Here is a 15,692-nt window from a genome sequence, read left to right as displayed (position 1 = left end):
TAACAGGTTTAGTCTCTTACTCTGAATTTTCATTGCTAGGGAAGTCAAGAGCTGAATTTCTCTACTTTTGAAACTGAAACCTCAGTCTAACCCTTGTTAAAAAATTGTGTGCGTGCTTAGGGAAGGCTTTGAGTCTTGTAGTTCATACAAAAATCGCAAATAAAAAAATCTATATATGGATGACTTCTGAAGTGAACATTGATTACATTCCTTTAGAAAAAGTTGTTCCATTCCTTTTTGTAAACATTTTTTCTAATGTTTAGATTTCAGGGAAATCGAGTAATCAAGATCTCTCTCCAGAAATAAGCCTCTGTCTAGATGCTCTTCTGGAGAATATAATAATGGTTCCAAAGGAACAGACACCACAAGATAGATCTCTGCATGTTTTAGAAGATGGCCAGAGAACCTTCATGACCATTATTAACACAGATAACAGAGTAAAAGAACATTCCCGTAATAATGATACAGATCTTTCACTGGCATCCCCAGGGAAGATTTTCGTGGAAGCATTCACTAAACATAGTACAGAGACTGGTGAATTTGAAATCAGTGATTTGTTGAGATCTGTCAGTGATTCTGAGAGCCTTAAAATGATAAACCTATTACCTGACAAGTTGGAGTGTCAGGGTCATGCCTTTTCCATTGATATATCAGCAGATGAGAGCAGTGATGTTCTGCCAGTACAGCTTGTGACAGCTCTGAATGCCTTGTCAGGATCTGCAGTACAACCTGTCACTTCTGTAGTGCCAAATAAGAGACAGCTTAACACTGAGGGAGAGCAGTTAAGTTCAGAACCCAGTATTCCCCAGTTAGATGATGACCATACACAAATAACAAACATGACTGAGCCTCAGCTTGCTACAATTCAGGATCTGACTTGCAGAGGACAACAAATGAGCAAGTATACACACATTTTAATTAATATTTTAAAATCTTTATCATAAATTATTTCATAGAATAGCCAAATTACTTGGAGATGTGAATCTTAGCAAATAATAAACTGGCATCAGTAATTTACATGTGAAGAACCCAGTATGTATGGATACAATATGTGAGCCTTCTTTCTGTTTTCTTTTCTTACCCTGAGCTGTTCTCTCCACAGTGTTATGTCCTGTGCTATAAAGGTGATCTGGAATAGGTCATTTGGATTCAACGACACACAGGCAAAAAAATCTGGAGAGGAACACAAAGGGAAAGCAGTACTATAGTCTCCTTCTGTTTAGGTTATAAAGGAAAGAGAAGGACACATAGGAGATGCATGTTCATGCTATAGAGTGTAGTAGATGGCCCTTGTAAACCTGAAATCAGATTTTCATCTTTGTGTTGTCTTTGAATAATCTGGAGCTGCAAGTCAATGATAACTATGTATTACTAGCTATTTAAGGTGGTTTTACAGCCGCTTTGCTTCCTCACAGTGGCATAAAGCATCCAAAGACTATGAATTAATTCTGTCTTTTGCTGGTAGTATTAATGGAATATAACTATATAAAAAAACATGCCACAAAGATTGCTAATTTCAAGGTGCTAAAAGGTCTATAGGCAAATTGTCTCAGAACCATAGCAATTTGCAAAACTATTTCACTGAAGTGTTGATTTCTGAAATTTGTAGCACAGCTGTGTGAAACCTAATGTATAGGTTTACTCAATATTGCAGTTAAGATTGTGAAACGGGGTCCTGTGGGAATGGGGATCTATAACCTCTTGTCAATTAATAATTGATTTTAGCTTTTTTTATGTCTCCATCTGCTGTTCTTGAAGGCAGAAAGTAGGGAGACAATTTTAGGAGGAAAAAATCCCAGTTAATTTTCTGGTAGCTGGTTGTATTCTAACAGTATATTGCTCACCTCGGCCTTTTCTCATCCTTGTTGTGGTGAAACAAGTACCCAGAAGAGGGGGAGAGAGCCTGTACTGTCCTGTAGATGAAAGCAGGATGCTGGATTGCCCATTTACTTTAATATATGTTTCCTTTTTTTTCTCTTTGAAATGTTTTCTTCTTGTTCTCTAACCCTCTTCCCAGGGTAGATGCAATACCATGGAAAGTCCTTGACTGGTAGTTTTCTGAATGGAAATATTTGGTTTTCCACAACTGCCATATTAACATGCATCATCTTTTGACATGGAGGAACCACTTCTGAGAATGCAGTTCACATATTCAGTACCCTCTCTGCTGAATATGGCAATTAAAAAAAAAAAAAAAAAAAAAAAAAAAAAAAAAAAGCATCCAATTCTCCATTTTGGACTAAACAAGTTCTCCCATGTCACTGTGAAAGAATTTGGATGCATGTGTGCTGAGGGTGTGTCCTAAGAGCTTTCAGCATTACTCAAGTGTGCAGTAAACTAATGAGTACTCAGGTTTCAGCAGCTTGAGTGATACTCAGCAACACATCACACTCACTTGACTATACCAGTGAGTAAACTCAAGTCAATCAAATTAACTCCCATGTAATGACATATCTTTAGGGTGGGTTTTCTCTCTGTTAGAGATGAGCCTCTGCTATACACCAATCACTTAGGTTCCCCTTTGCACAATTTAAGACAAGGTGAATCACCACCATCTCTGAAAGTAGCTCTCCTTTTCACCAATGGTAGGGGTAACAAAGTGCATAGTGTCATCTAGATGCCTGGCTTTTAGAAGGCTGAATGTAGTTGAAGTGAATCTCATCTGTTGTGGATGTATCTCAGGGGTGGTATGTCTTTAGAAAGAACATCTCAGTTGGGAGTTACCGAACCTCAGGTGAAATACGGTTCTTGATCTTTTGCACATTTCTAGCCTTGTGCAAGAGTGAGATAAAGTGAACGAGCTTAAGACGTCTTAAACATCACTTTATTTTTTAGAACAGGAATTCATGTCTATAGGAAACTGAAATGTCCAGCCAAACAACTTTCATATAGTAACGACTGCTGCTTACTGTCAGCCACCCAAGATTTATTATTTAAGTTGTGATTCAGAGTATCCTAATTTCCTTGGCTAATTCTGCCAAAGGTACATGGTGTGGCATACTACTTCAGGAGTGCATCTCCTGTGGCAGTCTTTCATACCTGTGGAATTCTTGTTATTCACTTAAGCAACCCCTCCATTGTCTGTGAGCACACGTACAATTTATAAGACAGTGTTCTTGGAGATCTTTATTTGTTGTTTTAACTGCATGCTTACCAGTTGCTTGTAAGATTTCTTTTTTTGTCACAGCCTGTGAGTGATCAGCAGAGAGAGAAAGAAGTAATTCCAGATTACTGGGATGCCATTCCTAGTGAAAAGCAAACTAGTGAAGGAAGTTCACATTCAGTGGAGTCTGCAGCATGTGCATATACAGCCCAAACAACATCAAGGAAAGTGATGCAGTTGAGAGAGACCTCAAGAAAGCACAGAGATCTTGTTTCCAGTCATTGCCAAATACTAGAAGAGACTCAGCAGAGGATGTCTCACAGTGGCAGGACGACAGGGAGCAAAGCTAAGGATTTTGAGTATGACAAAAGCATGCGTAATAATTTTTAAATTATTATTTTAAATTAATGTAACAAATACAATGCATACAGAGTAGTCACTCCTCATGAAGGACTAAATGATCAAAAGGTAAAGGTTTTACCTTTTTTTGGAAGATCTTGGTTTCTCTCCTGATTTATTCTTTCTTCAGTACTACCTGTTAGCCTACATACTTGCATGCTATTACAGATTTCCTTTTAAAATCAATTCTATTCCCATTCTTAGCTCTACTATAGGCATTGATTCATATAGAGAAGTGAATATTTTTGTTGATTTTGTGTAAATCTCTTGTCAGTAAAATTCAGAAATCTACTTCTAAAGACAAGCAGGATCTAGAAATCAACATATGCCAAAAAATAAATCTGAATGAGGTTAGAAAAGCTCAGCAGAGAAGAAGGAGCATGAGGATCAAAACCAGGCAGAGTAAGATGTTCTCTGATGCTTACCATACAGAGTATTTTTTAATTTGAACAACTATACTGAATCAAATATAATTCATAAGCTTACCAATATATTGTGCATGGATTTCTTTTAAAAGATGGTTTAAACATTAATTTTAATAAAATTATTTATGATTTCCCTCATTTGTTTAAACATATGTAACAGTTGACCTTATTTACATAAGCTCCTTAAGAATCATGAGAATTTTTTCAGGATGCAATTTTATCACAGTATTATATATGAAAAAGTTATGGTGTGTTCTGAAAAGCAGAAGAAAAATGTTTTCATGCAGAGTGAAAATATAGATCCTGATCTACATTTATATATACTTTTATAATCTAGTAGTCTGTGTGGTGTATCATTCTGAGGGCAGTGCCATCCCCAAGAATTGACTTACACAGAGTGGTTTATTCTGTTTTGAATGCCTGTTGTTACCCTGTCTGTTTTAAATATAGGTTTGTAGGGTCTTCACTACCGCAGTCATGGAGCACTCTTTGAAGTAATTTTCCTTGCAGTGTGCTTTGTTAGAGAGAGATTGCTGGTTTTCATCCTTGAAACATGCAGGCAGAGAAATTCTTTGCCTTGTAGAGGAAGTGTGTAAAATACAGTCTTTCCTCACTTAAGTGCTCACTCCAGCACCTTTAAGATTGGGGTCTTACAAAGTGTTTCTTTTGTTTAAGCCTACTCAGTCTGGATTTGTCAATGCACGTATAATCATTTAAACAGCTTACAAAGTTTAGAAGTATTTGAACTGTAGCAGCTGCATTATAGATCTTAGAAAACATGAATAATTCTATGTCCAATTAACAAACCTCTTTTGCATGGTTTTAATTATTCCCAGTGAAAGCACCATTTTAATGAGATTTAAAGTTGTATGACTAACTGCTTATCTATTTCACATTGACTTACTAGTTTTCACTTAGAAAGCTGATTGGTTTTAGCATGATTTCTTCCAGGAGTCACACTGACTGTAGAAGCAGCTTTGTGTTAATCCAACCTGGCAAGTTTACTACTCTTTTGCATCAGACTTAGTAATCAGAGTCTGTGAATCATCTTAGTTTGCCAGTTCGCTGGAAAAACAGTCCCAGTTTTGGTTTGGGTCCGCAAACATCAGTTTTGCACAAGGTCAGACACAAGGAAGGCACTAGGGGAGGCAAGGTAGAAGTGATGGGAAATAGATCCTTTTGAAGTAAAGATATAAATTCATTTAAGTGTAACATAAACCTGGACCATTTTCTGTGTATGTCTGTGAAGTTTAATCCCTCCTGAACTGCTTGGGTAGTTTAGACCAGCTTTGACTAGGGACTGCAGTATCTTAAATGATTAAGGTCTTGCAAGGCTGGACAAAAAGAGTAGAGAGACTGTCCATGTGCTCAGCTGGGGGAAGGTCCTGTGTAAACTCATATCTATTAGATTCTTAAAATCTACACAGGAGGAAGAAAACATGGTTGGGAGTTAGTCTGACCTCAGTATATCACCATTCACTAAACAGCAGAGAGAAGCAGAGACATCAGGCTTTGTGTGTTACCACTGTAGGAATTATGTATTCTAAGGTCATACTTAAAATGTCTATTTTGGACACCCAGGTGGAGTTTTAGGGCTAGCAAGCCACACCTGATACAGCCTGTGGAGAGGAGCAGTGTATAAAGCCTGCCGTCCCAGCGTTTTTCACTAGTAGATCAGTTAATGGCCTAGGCCATGCACTGTGCTTCCCTGCAGGTGATCCTCCTGTCCTTTCCTTCCTCCCTTCTTTCTTCCCTCCCTGTTTTTCAGTAGAGGCAGTAGCCACGATGCTCTTCTACGTGGTAGGAAGGGATGATGGGATGACACTGCTGGTGAAGTACAGAACAGCTCATCTCTATACTGGAAATAATTTCACTCAAGATGAAAACTGTCATGAGAGCATAATGGGAGATAATTTTTAGTTTATTATTTTATAAAACAAACACTAAAAATAGTATCTTTTGCGTTTTATTTTTTACATTTAGGCCTCGTATTCCCAAGCAACTGTTCACCTTTTGCTCACTGCAGAAATGGCTGAGCTGGTTGTGAAGTAATGGGGAAAAGTAATTTGAGGGAGCTAATCTCAATCACTATCCTAGTGTAAATACTCCTTGCTTATGAAATGAAGGTTTTAAAACACAAATGCGTACAAAAGAACTGCTGATAAATTTTAATTTTAAAAAGATAGATTATTGAATAACTGACTAGCTATTGAAATGCTCATCTTGTAATAAATTGTAACCTAGAATAGCAGTTTTATCATCCAGTGGAAAAAAATGCACTTTGCAAAACAGCACACTCATATGAAGACATATTCCTATGTGTTGAATTTTGGTTGTAGTTTTGTTATGGAATTCGCTATGGCATGTTTTATTTAATGATATTATTATTTAATTGGTAATGTGTTTTTTGAGATGTTAATTTCTGCTAGATTGAATGAACATTTTCTCTCCAGGAAGCCTATTTATTTACTGTAATGCGAAGTGAAGCCAAAGTAAGATAGGAAAGATATCTTTCTGTTCAACAGATCTTTTACATTATTTTTCAGGACAAGAAGCCTTTGGTAGGAATTCTGTAAAAACTGCTTGCCATGTTTCACTTTCAGCAATCAATAGGAGGAATGTTTATGGTGAGACCTTACTGCATAAAGCTGTTACTCATCAAGATGTACACCTTGTACCTAACATAATAAAAGCTGGTGGAAATGTAAATGTTCAGGATTATGCTGGTAAGTTGCAATTGTATTAAAATACTATTTTCAGAACAAGTATCTACCTATAACTAATAAAAGTGCATATTATGAGTTAGTGCAGTGGACAAAGTTTGTGACTAGTCAATAGATTATTAAATTTTTGTGAGTTTAACTTGGTAATTGTTCATGAGAAAATACACAGACCTATGTATAAAAGTATATTAAAGAAAATTTTGTGGAAAAAGTAAGCACTTGAAAAATTGCAAAGTGATGTAATTAAGCCTTAACCTTAATTCAAGAATGTTGTGCATGCTTATCACAAAGCAGTCCCTTAATTAAATAATCAATGTAATTTCTTATAAAGATTTCTTTTTTCATCCATTTCAGTGACCAATTTGACATGCTAAGATTTAGATTTTCCAATGCAGTTTTTCAGGGACTCTGATTTTACCCCTTGCACCTTAAAGGAAGTTGTAGTTTCATAATTTAGCACTGCTTTTATTTTGTAAAGTTGTGAGTGCTTGATATTTTACATTTTAACTTGGACACCAAAAAAACCCAATGACAGATAGTGGCCAGATGTGAATGTTTTGATTGAAGCAATCCACCTTATCTATGCATGGTACTGTCTTGTCACAGACATTGCCACACCCAAAAGTATCAATCGGTAGTTTAAAATATAAGACTGGTAACTGTTTTGCAGTTCTCTGTCTCATGCGTTAGACTCTTACCATTTTCTCTTTTGTTATGGAAGTTTGTTTCACAGAGAGCTAGCTCATTTGGTAGAAAACTGTGATTGATTCTTAGTCTTTCCCTCCTGTATAGTGGCTAGGATTTCACAACTGTTCTATGGGAACACAAAAAAGGCTATTGCATAATGCAGGCATTTAACAGACCAAAATTAAGGTAGAAATTATCTGTCTTCTGCAATACATTTTGATAGATTGGGTCAGCAGCAAGTTTCAGACTTACAGTGTAGGACTCTAGCATTTGAGCTAACAGAGTGATTCATATTGTGTGTTAACTTGTGGTAGAGGTAGATGAGAAAACATTTTGCTGGTGGTTTTCAAAGCCACCTGCTGACAATAGAGAAAAGCTGATAGTGTGGGTTCAGCTGCAGCCTCTGTGGGCAAGTGTACTACAGTGCGCTGGTTCCAGTTTTTGGCCTCAAAGCTGCTTAATTTTTCTGCTTTTTGCATCTTTTGCCAGGCCACTGTTTCTTAATCCCCTGGCCTCTGGTTGCTATTTTCTGGTGTAAAAGGAGCACAGTTGCACAAAATAGGTTTTAACTGAACTCCTTGAAGAGATGAGAGGCTGACCTGGCCTCATTTCTTCCTTTTTGGGTGAGAGAGGAGTAATCAGAAAGAAGTAGAGTTGCCAGACCTGTGCCGTTTTGAAACCCACTTCCATCTCACTTTCTTTGGGAAAATAGTTCTAATTATTCTGCCTTTTTCTCTTCCTTTAAAGTCCTCCACCAGTGATAATCCATATCTTAGCCTAGTATTTTTCCCTATTTCTGTGCTACAGTACTCTACTTCAGTACCTTCTTGAGGTCTTGGATTCTTTGGGGTTTGTTTTTCTCCTTTTTATTTCCTGGACATCAGCATGTAGGATAGGAACAGCATGGTAGAGATACTATGTGTGGTCTTAGAATGAGTCTTGATTCACAGTGTCTTGAGGCAGCCGCGAAACAGTTGCAATGAGACTCGTGTTTCTCCTTGGTCTGGAGCATGTGTGGTGTCCTTGGAGGATCATGTTGGTAAACTCTAATGATCATCAGCTGAACATGTTGCAGGTTCAATTTTTCAGGGGCTTATTAGTATATCAGATACTTTTTACTGAGTAATAGGTGCTTTCCCCTATGTTAGCCTTTTTTATCCTCCCCTGAATAGATTTCAAGCTTTTGCTCCAGAATATGGAGTTACTAGAGTTTCTTAGTGAAATAGGCTCTATAAAATGCAAGTTAAATGTTTTACAGGTCATATTGTTAAAAAACATTCATCTTGAAGTACTGTCAACATTAGGCAATGTAGTTAAAACTTAGTTGAGTTTCAGGCGTTCAGGAATAAAGCCTAGTAGCACAAAATTTTAGGACAACCTGATGGAACATCCTGTGCCCATAATAAACCCAATTCTTTACAAGTATACAATATTTTGGGTTGGGTGGTGTATAAGAGAGCCTCAAGAATTTATCTTTCCAATGAAAAGATAATTTTGCTTAATGGAAGCAGAACAGTCTCAATAAGAACAGTCTCATATTAGTATGTGAGTTAGGTCCAGACAACCTTCTGACAATGGGAGACAGTTGAAGAGTAAGGCTGTCCATCAAAATGATCTTCTGGAGGGCATGCTGGTTTAAGATCTGGAAGATAGGAAATGGAAGGTCCTCTGTCTTTTTCCTTTTTCTCACTGTACAAAAACCTGTCACATAATGAATGTTTTAAGGAGCTGATGCAAGGCTATGCTAAACCCAGTTCAAAGACTTTCATTCCATCTTTTATTTTTTGCTCAACACCTCCTTCATGGAGTGGCATTTTCTGTGGGTCATGAAGCTTGTAGCTTATTCCATATAACTGGGAATGGGTATGGAATTTTAGTGAGATTTTTTTCATTGCTTGCTTTGGACACTTGAACCATTCTTGAATAGTCTTAAACACTTTTGTTTGACAGTAAAGACTCCAGGTCTTTATTCTATCTCTTCTTTCTTACTTACCCTCTTCAGCACAGCTGTGTAAATAAGAGTGCCATGAAAAATTGTCTTGTTCTTAAAATAGCATATACATTTTATTTGGAGATAAATTACTAAGATGGGAGTGGAATAATTTTTATTCTCATCTTTCAAGACAGAACTATAAAATCTAAGACTAACACTGTTACAGTGGCACCTATTTCTTCAGTAAGTGTAAATTTTTACAAAGGAATGAGATCTCCCAACCTTTGTGACCTTTTCATAAACATGTCTTCATGCAAGTTATTACAAAATGCATCAGTTTTTACCTTTTTCAGTATACTCTCTGAAGTGCTTATCGAATAGACAACCTAAAACTGAGAAAAAAAAAAAAGAATTATTTCACCCAGACGTGAAATAATTTCTTTTTTGTAGGCTGGACTCCACTACATAAAGCAAGTGTGAAAGGTTTTTATGGGATAGCGAATGAGCTTTTGAAAGCAGGAGCTGATGTTAATGCTAGAGGAAATGAACAAATAACACCATTGCAAGATGCAGTTGAAGAAGGCCACTATAAGGTATATTCCAAAATGAACAAAAATTATGGGTTAGGAATAGCAATTATTGTGGTTGGGTCCAGAAGGTCACATAATCTTTTTACATGTGGCTGGTCTTTTCAGATTTTGGGTAAATTCAGGAGCTTGGGAGTTCTTTGTGCCCAATTTCTGTTCAGACCATTCCATGATTTACAAGATTTGTCCAAAAGCAGAAATTTATTATTTTTCTAACTGTTTGGGATAGCGGCTGAAGTACTGAGAAATAGATTGCTACTGTTTAATACTACTTGTTTCACTTATTTTATAATTGTCTTGCAGAATAATTTATGACCTGAGCAGTCTAATGGAGTTTTAATGACTCATGATTTAGTACACATGCATGTATGGTGTGCGATAACAGCTGCCCACAGGCATTTTTTGTGTATTAACACATAGCGTTGAAAGTTATGAAGTCATGACTTTATATTTTGTATGGTCTTAAACAGAAAGTCAACTGAATAGTCATTGTGAATTAATTCTAAGTTTTGTTGTCAAATACTAGGCTTCATAAGCCTGTGTCTGAATTGTGGATCCTCTCAGTCAGGCAGTGGTTGCCTCTGCCTGTCTGTGCATGTTCCTAGGGTGGCCTAGATTTATGTAGGAGTTCTGTATGTACCTTTTACCTCCTTCCCGTTTCTTTCTCTAGAAGTGCACATATGCTGCCTAACATTTACTGATTTCCAAGATTTTAACTTTTTTTTTGTGGGTTGCAATAAGTTTTGTCCCTAAATATTTGCTCTCTTTCTGTTTCACAACTGAGAGAAGACTAATCTGCTTCTCCCCAAGTCTCCCCGGAGGAAAGAGGAAGGATGGGCTTTTAGTTAATAATTTCCTCTGAGACTTGATAGCCCTAAGGTTGGTTTTGGGCTTGTGGATCAGAGACACTTACAGATTCATGGAATCTGAGTTCTGTGAAAGTACCTAAGACACCATGTCCATGGTTATGCGTGAAGGACTCTATCTCCACAAGTAATATTTAGGGCTCAGCAACTTGAATGTTCTTGAAAGAACAATGATCTCAGTTAGGTCACTTGGGGCACACCAACATTGTTCAGTACAGAGCTGTGTTAGAGTCATGTGAGCTGGTATATCCACAGGGTAGCGCTGTATTTAGTCAGGAACAGTATAGTTGTATCATGCAGTGGTCTGTCAAGACTTTAATTTTGTTGCTTCTGATGAGCAACAAAATAGTGATTCAGTAATAAGATTTTTGGTAACGTGGTATTTGGAGCTGTTTATTTCAAAGCTACCTTCTCTCCGTGAAGTTATTATTGCAGATTGGGTCACACCTTTTGACTGCTTTATCCCTGTCTGCACTTGCAATATGGCAAAATTGATTTCTTATTTCAGAAAAATTATAATTATACAAAAGATTTTCTAACAGTACAGTTAAAGGGGACTGCATACAAGTGTGATGTGTAGCTAAAGATCTCAAGGAAGAATTTCTCATTGAAAAATCCATAAATTTGAGACAACATGTTGAGCCCGAGAGGGGTTTTGTTGTGGATTGAAACCTTTTTTATTTGCTCTGTTGTTAGTAGGATGTATGAACCGAGAAAATTTCACTAGCAATTTTCTCACCAGCAATGTGATTAAAAATAATGAGGTACTTCAGACACATGGGTGAAGGATGTGATTCAAGCTCAGTCTGAACTGATGACATGCTGAAGAGAGAAAGGCAGAGGTGCAAGTGAAACCACACTAGTGCTGGAATAAGATTGCAGGGTTACCCACAGAAAGTAAATAATCAGATTGTAAATTTCTCACATCTTGACAAAGTGTTCTGCAGAGGTAGATGGAACATTTTGCTAAAGTGATAATTTCTTGAGTAGCAGTAGAATCGGACTTTATATAATATTTATATAGAATTATTGAATTATAGAATTATTGTATAAAAATCATAATGTTGGTAGGCCCATCTGAGTGGGTTTCATTTGACTAGATGTATATCGTGCATTTGAAATACCTGTCAGAGCTTCCCTCTGCAGTCACAGGAGTCACAATAGACACACCTAGAACACAGTTTATTTTCTCCTAAATAGTTAGGCCGATTTATACCCTAAAATCACCTGTTACTTTCGACCAGTTAAGAGCTATGGGAGGGTATGAATCCTACCCAGTATTTTGGGAGACCTTGACTTAATGACATCAGTTTAATAACTGGAATGAATTTATAAAAATGAAAATAATAAGACTATAGGATAATGATATATCTAGGGGATAGTTTGAGGTACATTAACTAGAATAGAGAGCAATAATTTGTCATAGACCTTAGATTTGGTTTTAGTTGATCATGTTGTGTAGTACAAGAGAGAGAAGCCTGTATGAGGAAGGAGTATGGAAAATACTGTCAAAAAAGAAACAATGTGAAAAACTTAACGTTTTTAGGTGGCAGAGTTATTACTTTGGTATGGAGCTGATCCCTTATTAAAAGATGAGATGGGAAGATGTGCATTCAAAGAAGCTTCTGACTCGTCTATGAGGAAACTGCTTAAAAGCTATTTAGCAAAATCCAGAAGAAATTCACTATCAGGTAGGAGAGAATTATTCTGACATGTCACCACTGAATGCAGAAATTCAGGACATCTGTTGCACTATATTTCCTTAATTATTGCGTAATTCCATGGTCTTTGCTGTCTCATGTCTGAGTACCAGTGAGCACTCCTTATCCAGCACAGTTGCTGTGCATTGGCATATGTATAAAAGATAATGATGTCCAGCTTTTTCTTAGGCTGAAGCTACCTTTAAATGTGAAATGAAAATGTGAAGCACAATAGTTGTTGCTTATCTAAATGTAAGATAGGGCATGGCTGGACTTGCTGTTAGTTGAGGTATGGCTTAGAGTTAGATTAATGTTAGGTCTGGGACTAGGATAGCCATTACAGTAGATAAGCCTTGATTAGAGTTAGAATTAGGACTGTTGGACACCATTGGGCCTGTGTGGGCTGTATGGCATGTTTCTGGAAGGAGTCCATAGCCCTTGGACTGTTATCCGTTATTGCTCTTCCATGTGGGTGGTGATGAAGACACGACATTAGTCCAAGGGCGGTCAGAAGAGACTTCAAGGCCTTGGTACAGCGGATAAAGGAATCTGGCACACAAGTAATTTTTGCCTCTATGCTTCCATTTGTGGACAGCAACATTGGAAGAAACAGACAGACCCAGTCTGTTATTACATGCTTCTGTGACTGGTGTCACCACCACAATTTTGTTTTTTTCGATAATAGGATGGTCTACAGTAAGGCCTACTGGGGTTGGATGGGGTTCAACTTTTTCAAAAAGGGGAGGAGGTTCTTTGCTCACAAACTAGAGGGGCTCATTGACAGAGCTTTAAACTAGACTTGAGGGGGAGGGAGATAATACCAGGCTTGGCTGTTACGAGCTGTGGGATGACACACCAGGGTTAGAGGGGTGGAGTGCTACTGGGAGCCTGTGATGGGTTTATGTGTGTGGTGGGGATTTTTGGTAGTGAGGGAGGGAGCTACAGCAATGTCCCCTGTAAGAAGTTCCCTCAGCTCCAAGTCAGACCTGCCTCTGTGACAAGGCTGAGCCAATTAGCGATGGTGACTGCACCTCTATGATAACATGTTTAAGAAGGGGAACTTGTCAGGAGGAGTAGGAGCTGAGAGGAGTGAGGAGGACACCTATGCAAACACACAAGTCAGTGGAAAAAAGGAGGAGGAAGCAGGGGGAGGTGCACTGGAACAGAGACCCCCATGCAGCCTGTGGTAAGAGGGCAGGCTGTCCCTGTGCACCCATGGAGGTAACTGGTGGAGCAGCCTGTGGAGAACCCCATACTGGCACAGGTGACTGCACCTGAAGAATGCTGGGACTTTATGGAAAGAAGCCCCCACTATTATAGTTTGGTGCTGGGAGAACTGCAACATGTGGGAGGAACCCACACTGGAGCATCTTGGGAAGAGTTGCATCCTGTGGGAAGGACTTAAGTCAGAGAAAGTTTGTGGAGGACTGTTTCCCGTGAGAGGGACGTCACACTGGAGCAGGGGAAGAATGTGAAGATTCCTCCCCCTGAGGAGGAAGGAGCGGCGAGTCTGACCATAACCCCATTCCCTTCCCCCCTGTGCTGCTGTTGGGGAGAAGGTAGAGAAATCTAGAGCAAAACTGAGCCTGGGGAAAAAAGGGGGGGTGGGGGAAGGTGTTTTTAAGATGTGGTAATGTTTCTTACTGTCCTACTCTGTCTATTAAGTGTTGTTGTTGTTATTGTTTGTTAGTGTTTGAATTAAATTGATGGGGTTTTTTCTTCCGCTAAGGAGCCTGTCTTTTGCCCATGACTGTAAGGGGTGAGTCACCCCTCCCTGTCCTTATCTTGATTCCCAAGCCTTTTGCTTTATTTTCTCCTTCCCATTCCTGAGGGAAAAGGGGTGAGTGAGCAGCTGCATGTTGCTCAGTTGCCCTTTGGGCTCAAACCACGACAGGGCTCTCAGCCTATTGCTCTGAGACATGCTGGGTACACTGGAGCGTGCTTGAAGTCTTACGGAGATGAGCCAGGGGCTGCTGAGGTAATAGGAGCCAACAGGGTAACACCAGGCAAATATGCCAAAGGAATTAAGGTGTGTTCGTCCGAAAAGGTGACATGGCCATCAGCCCAGCTGAAGTACCTCTACACCAATGCACGCAGCATGGGCAGCAAGCAGGAGGAGCTGGAAGCCACCATGCTGCTAGAAAGCTACAACCTTGTTGCTGTTACTGAAACTTATTGGGAATCCGGTGACTGGAGTGTGGCTGCTGATGGTACAGGCTGTTCAGAAGGGACAGGTGAGGAAGGATGGGTGAAAAGGTTGCTCTCTCTCAGGAAATGGATAGATTGTGAAGAGCTGTCTCTCAAGAGCAGCCACAAGCAGATTGAAAGCTTATGTTTAAGAATTAGAGACTGAGGCAACAAAGGGAACCTTATGGCTGGTGTCTACTACAGGCCACCTGAACAAGGAGAGCCTATTGGCAAAGCCTACTTATTCCAGCTACAGGATACATTGTGCTCACAGGCTGTCATGCTGCCAGGGGACTTCAACCACCCTGACATCTGCAGGAAAAGTAGCACAGCGAACTGTAGGCAATCCAGGAAACTCCTGGAGTGCATTGAGGATAACTTCTTAAGCCAGGTAATAGACAGCCCTACCGAAGGGATGCAATACTGGACCTGATTGTCCCCAACACAAGTGAGCTAATCAGTGATGTCAAGATTGGAGGCAGTCTGGGCTGCAGTGATCATGGATGGATGGAGTTTGCAGTCCTGAGGGATGTGGGTCGGGTGAAGAGTAGAGTCAGGATCCTGAATTTTAGAAAAGCAAAGTTGCAGCTGTTCAAGGACTTAGTCAATAGGACCCTGTCATGTGAGAGATGAGGAACCAGGTCAGGAGAAACTAAGAAAAACAGCCTGAGGAAACAGAAGTTGAAACTGATCGAAGAAATGCCTCAAACACTCGCAAGACAAAATTATGAGTCACAGGGTGCATTCTGTGGAGGTCAAAGCTGATAACGCTGCTCCAGTAACACAGGATGCATCTGGAGGGGGGAGCCCTGTGGAGACAGGACAGCTCTGCTCTGGGGCACCTGGGCACATTTCAAGGGCCATCTGTCTGGTGAATGAACTTTGCTTCTATTAAAGTTAACACCCCTCAATATGCTAATGAAGACTAACATGATCATGCTAATTGCATCTAATTACATCATCCCATGAAACACCTTACCCCTCCCCATCCATGGGATAGGTAGGTATGTGGGTCAACCTAGGGGATGGACCCAAGGAAAGTGAGTATAAATCGGGGGGGGGGCAAAATCGCTCCCCACTGT

General features: G+C 39.2%; 1 protein-coding gene across 1 annotated transcript in view; it reads left to right on the top strand.

The window, feature by feature from the left end:
• The window catches only part of ANKRD31 (ankyrin repeat domain 31), a 68,045-nt gene that overhangs the window by 16,697 nt on the left and 35,656 nt on the right, over positions 1 to 15,692 (top strand). The window contains exons 8-12 of the mRNA XM_026866480.1: positions 3,188 to 3,462; positions 3,777 to 3,904; positions 6,474 to 6,653; positions 9,721 to 9,863; positions 12,270 to 12,414. Coding sequence (XP_026722281.1) covers positions 3,188 to 3,462; positions 3,777 to 3,904; positions 6,474 to 6,653; positions 9,721 to 9,863; positions 12,270 to 12,414 — 871 coding nt within the window. The remainder of the gene's footprint in view (positions 1 to 3,187; positions 3,463 to 3,776; positions 3,905 to 6,473; positions 6,654 to 9,720; positions 9,864 to 12,269; positions 12,415 to 15,692) is intronic.

This window comes from Athene cunicularia, assembly GCF_003259725.1.
Source record: "Athene cunicularia isolate RWA chromosome Z unlocalized genomic scaffold, athCun1 chrZ_part3, whole genome shotgun sequence".
NCBI lineage: Eukaryota > Metazoa > Chordata > Aves > Strigiformes > Strigidae > Athene > Athene cunicularia.
The sequence above is the reverse complement of the archived record's forward strand: the minus strand, read 5'-3'. Positions and strand labels throughout refer to the sequence as shown.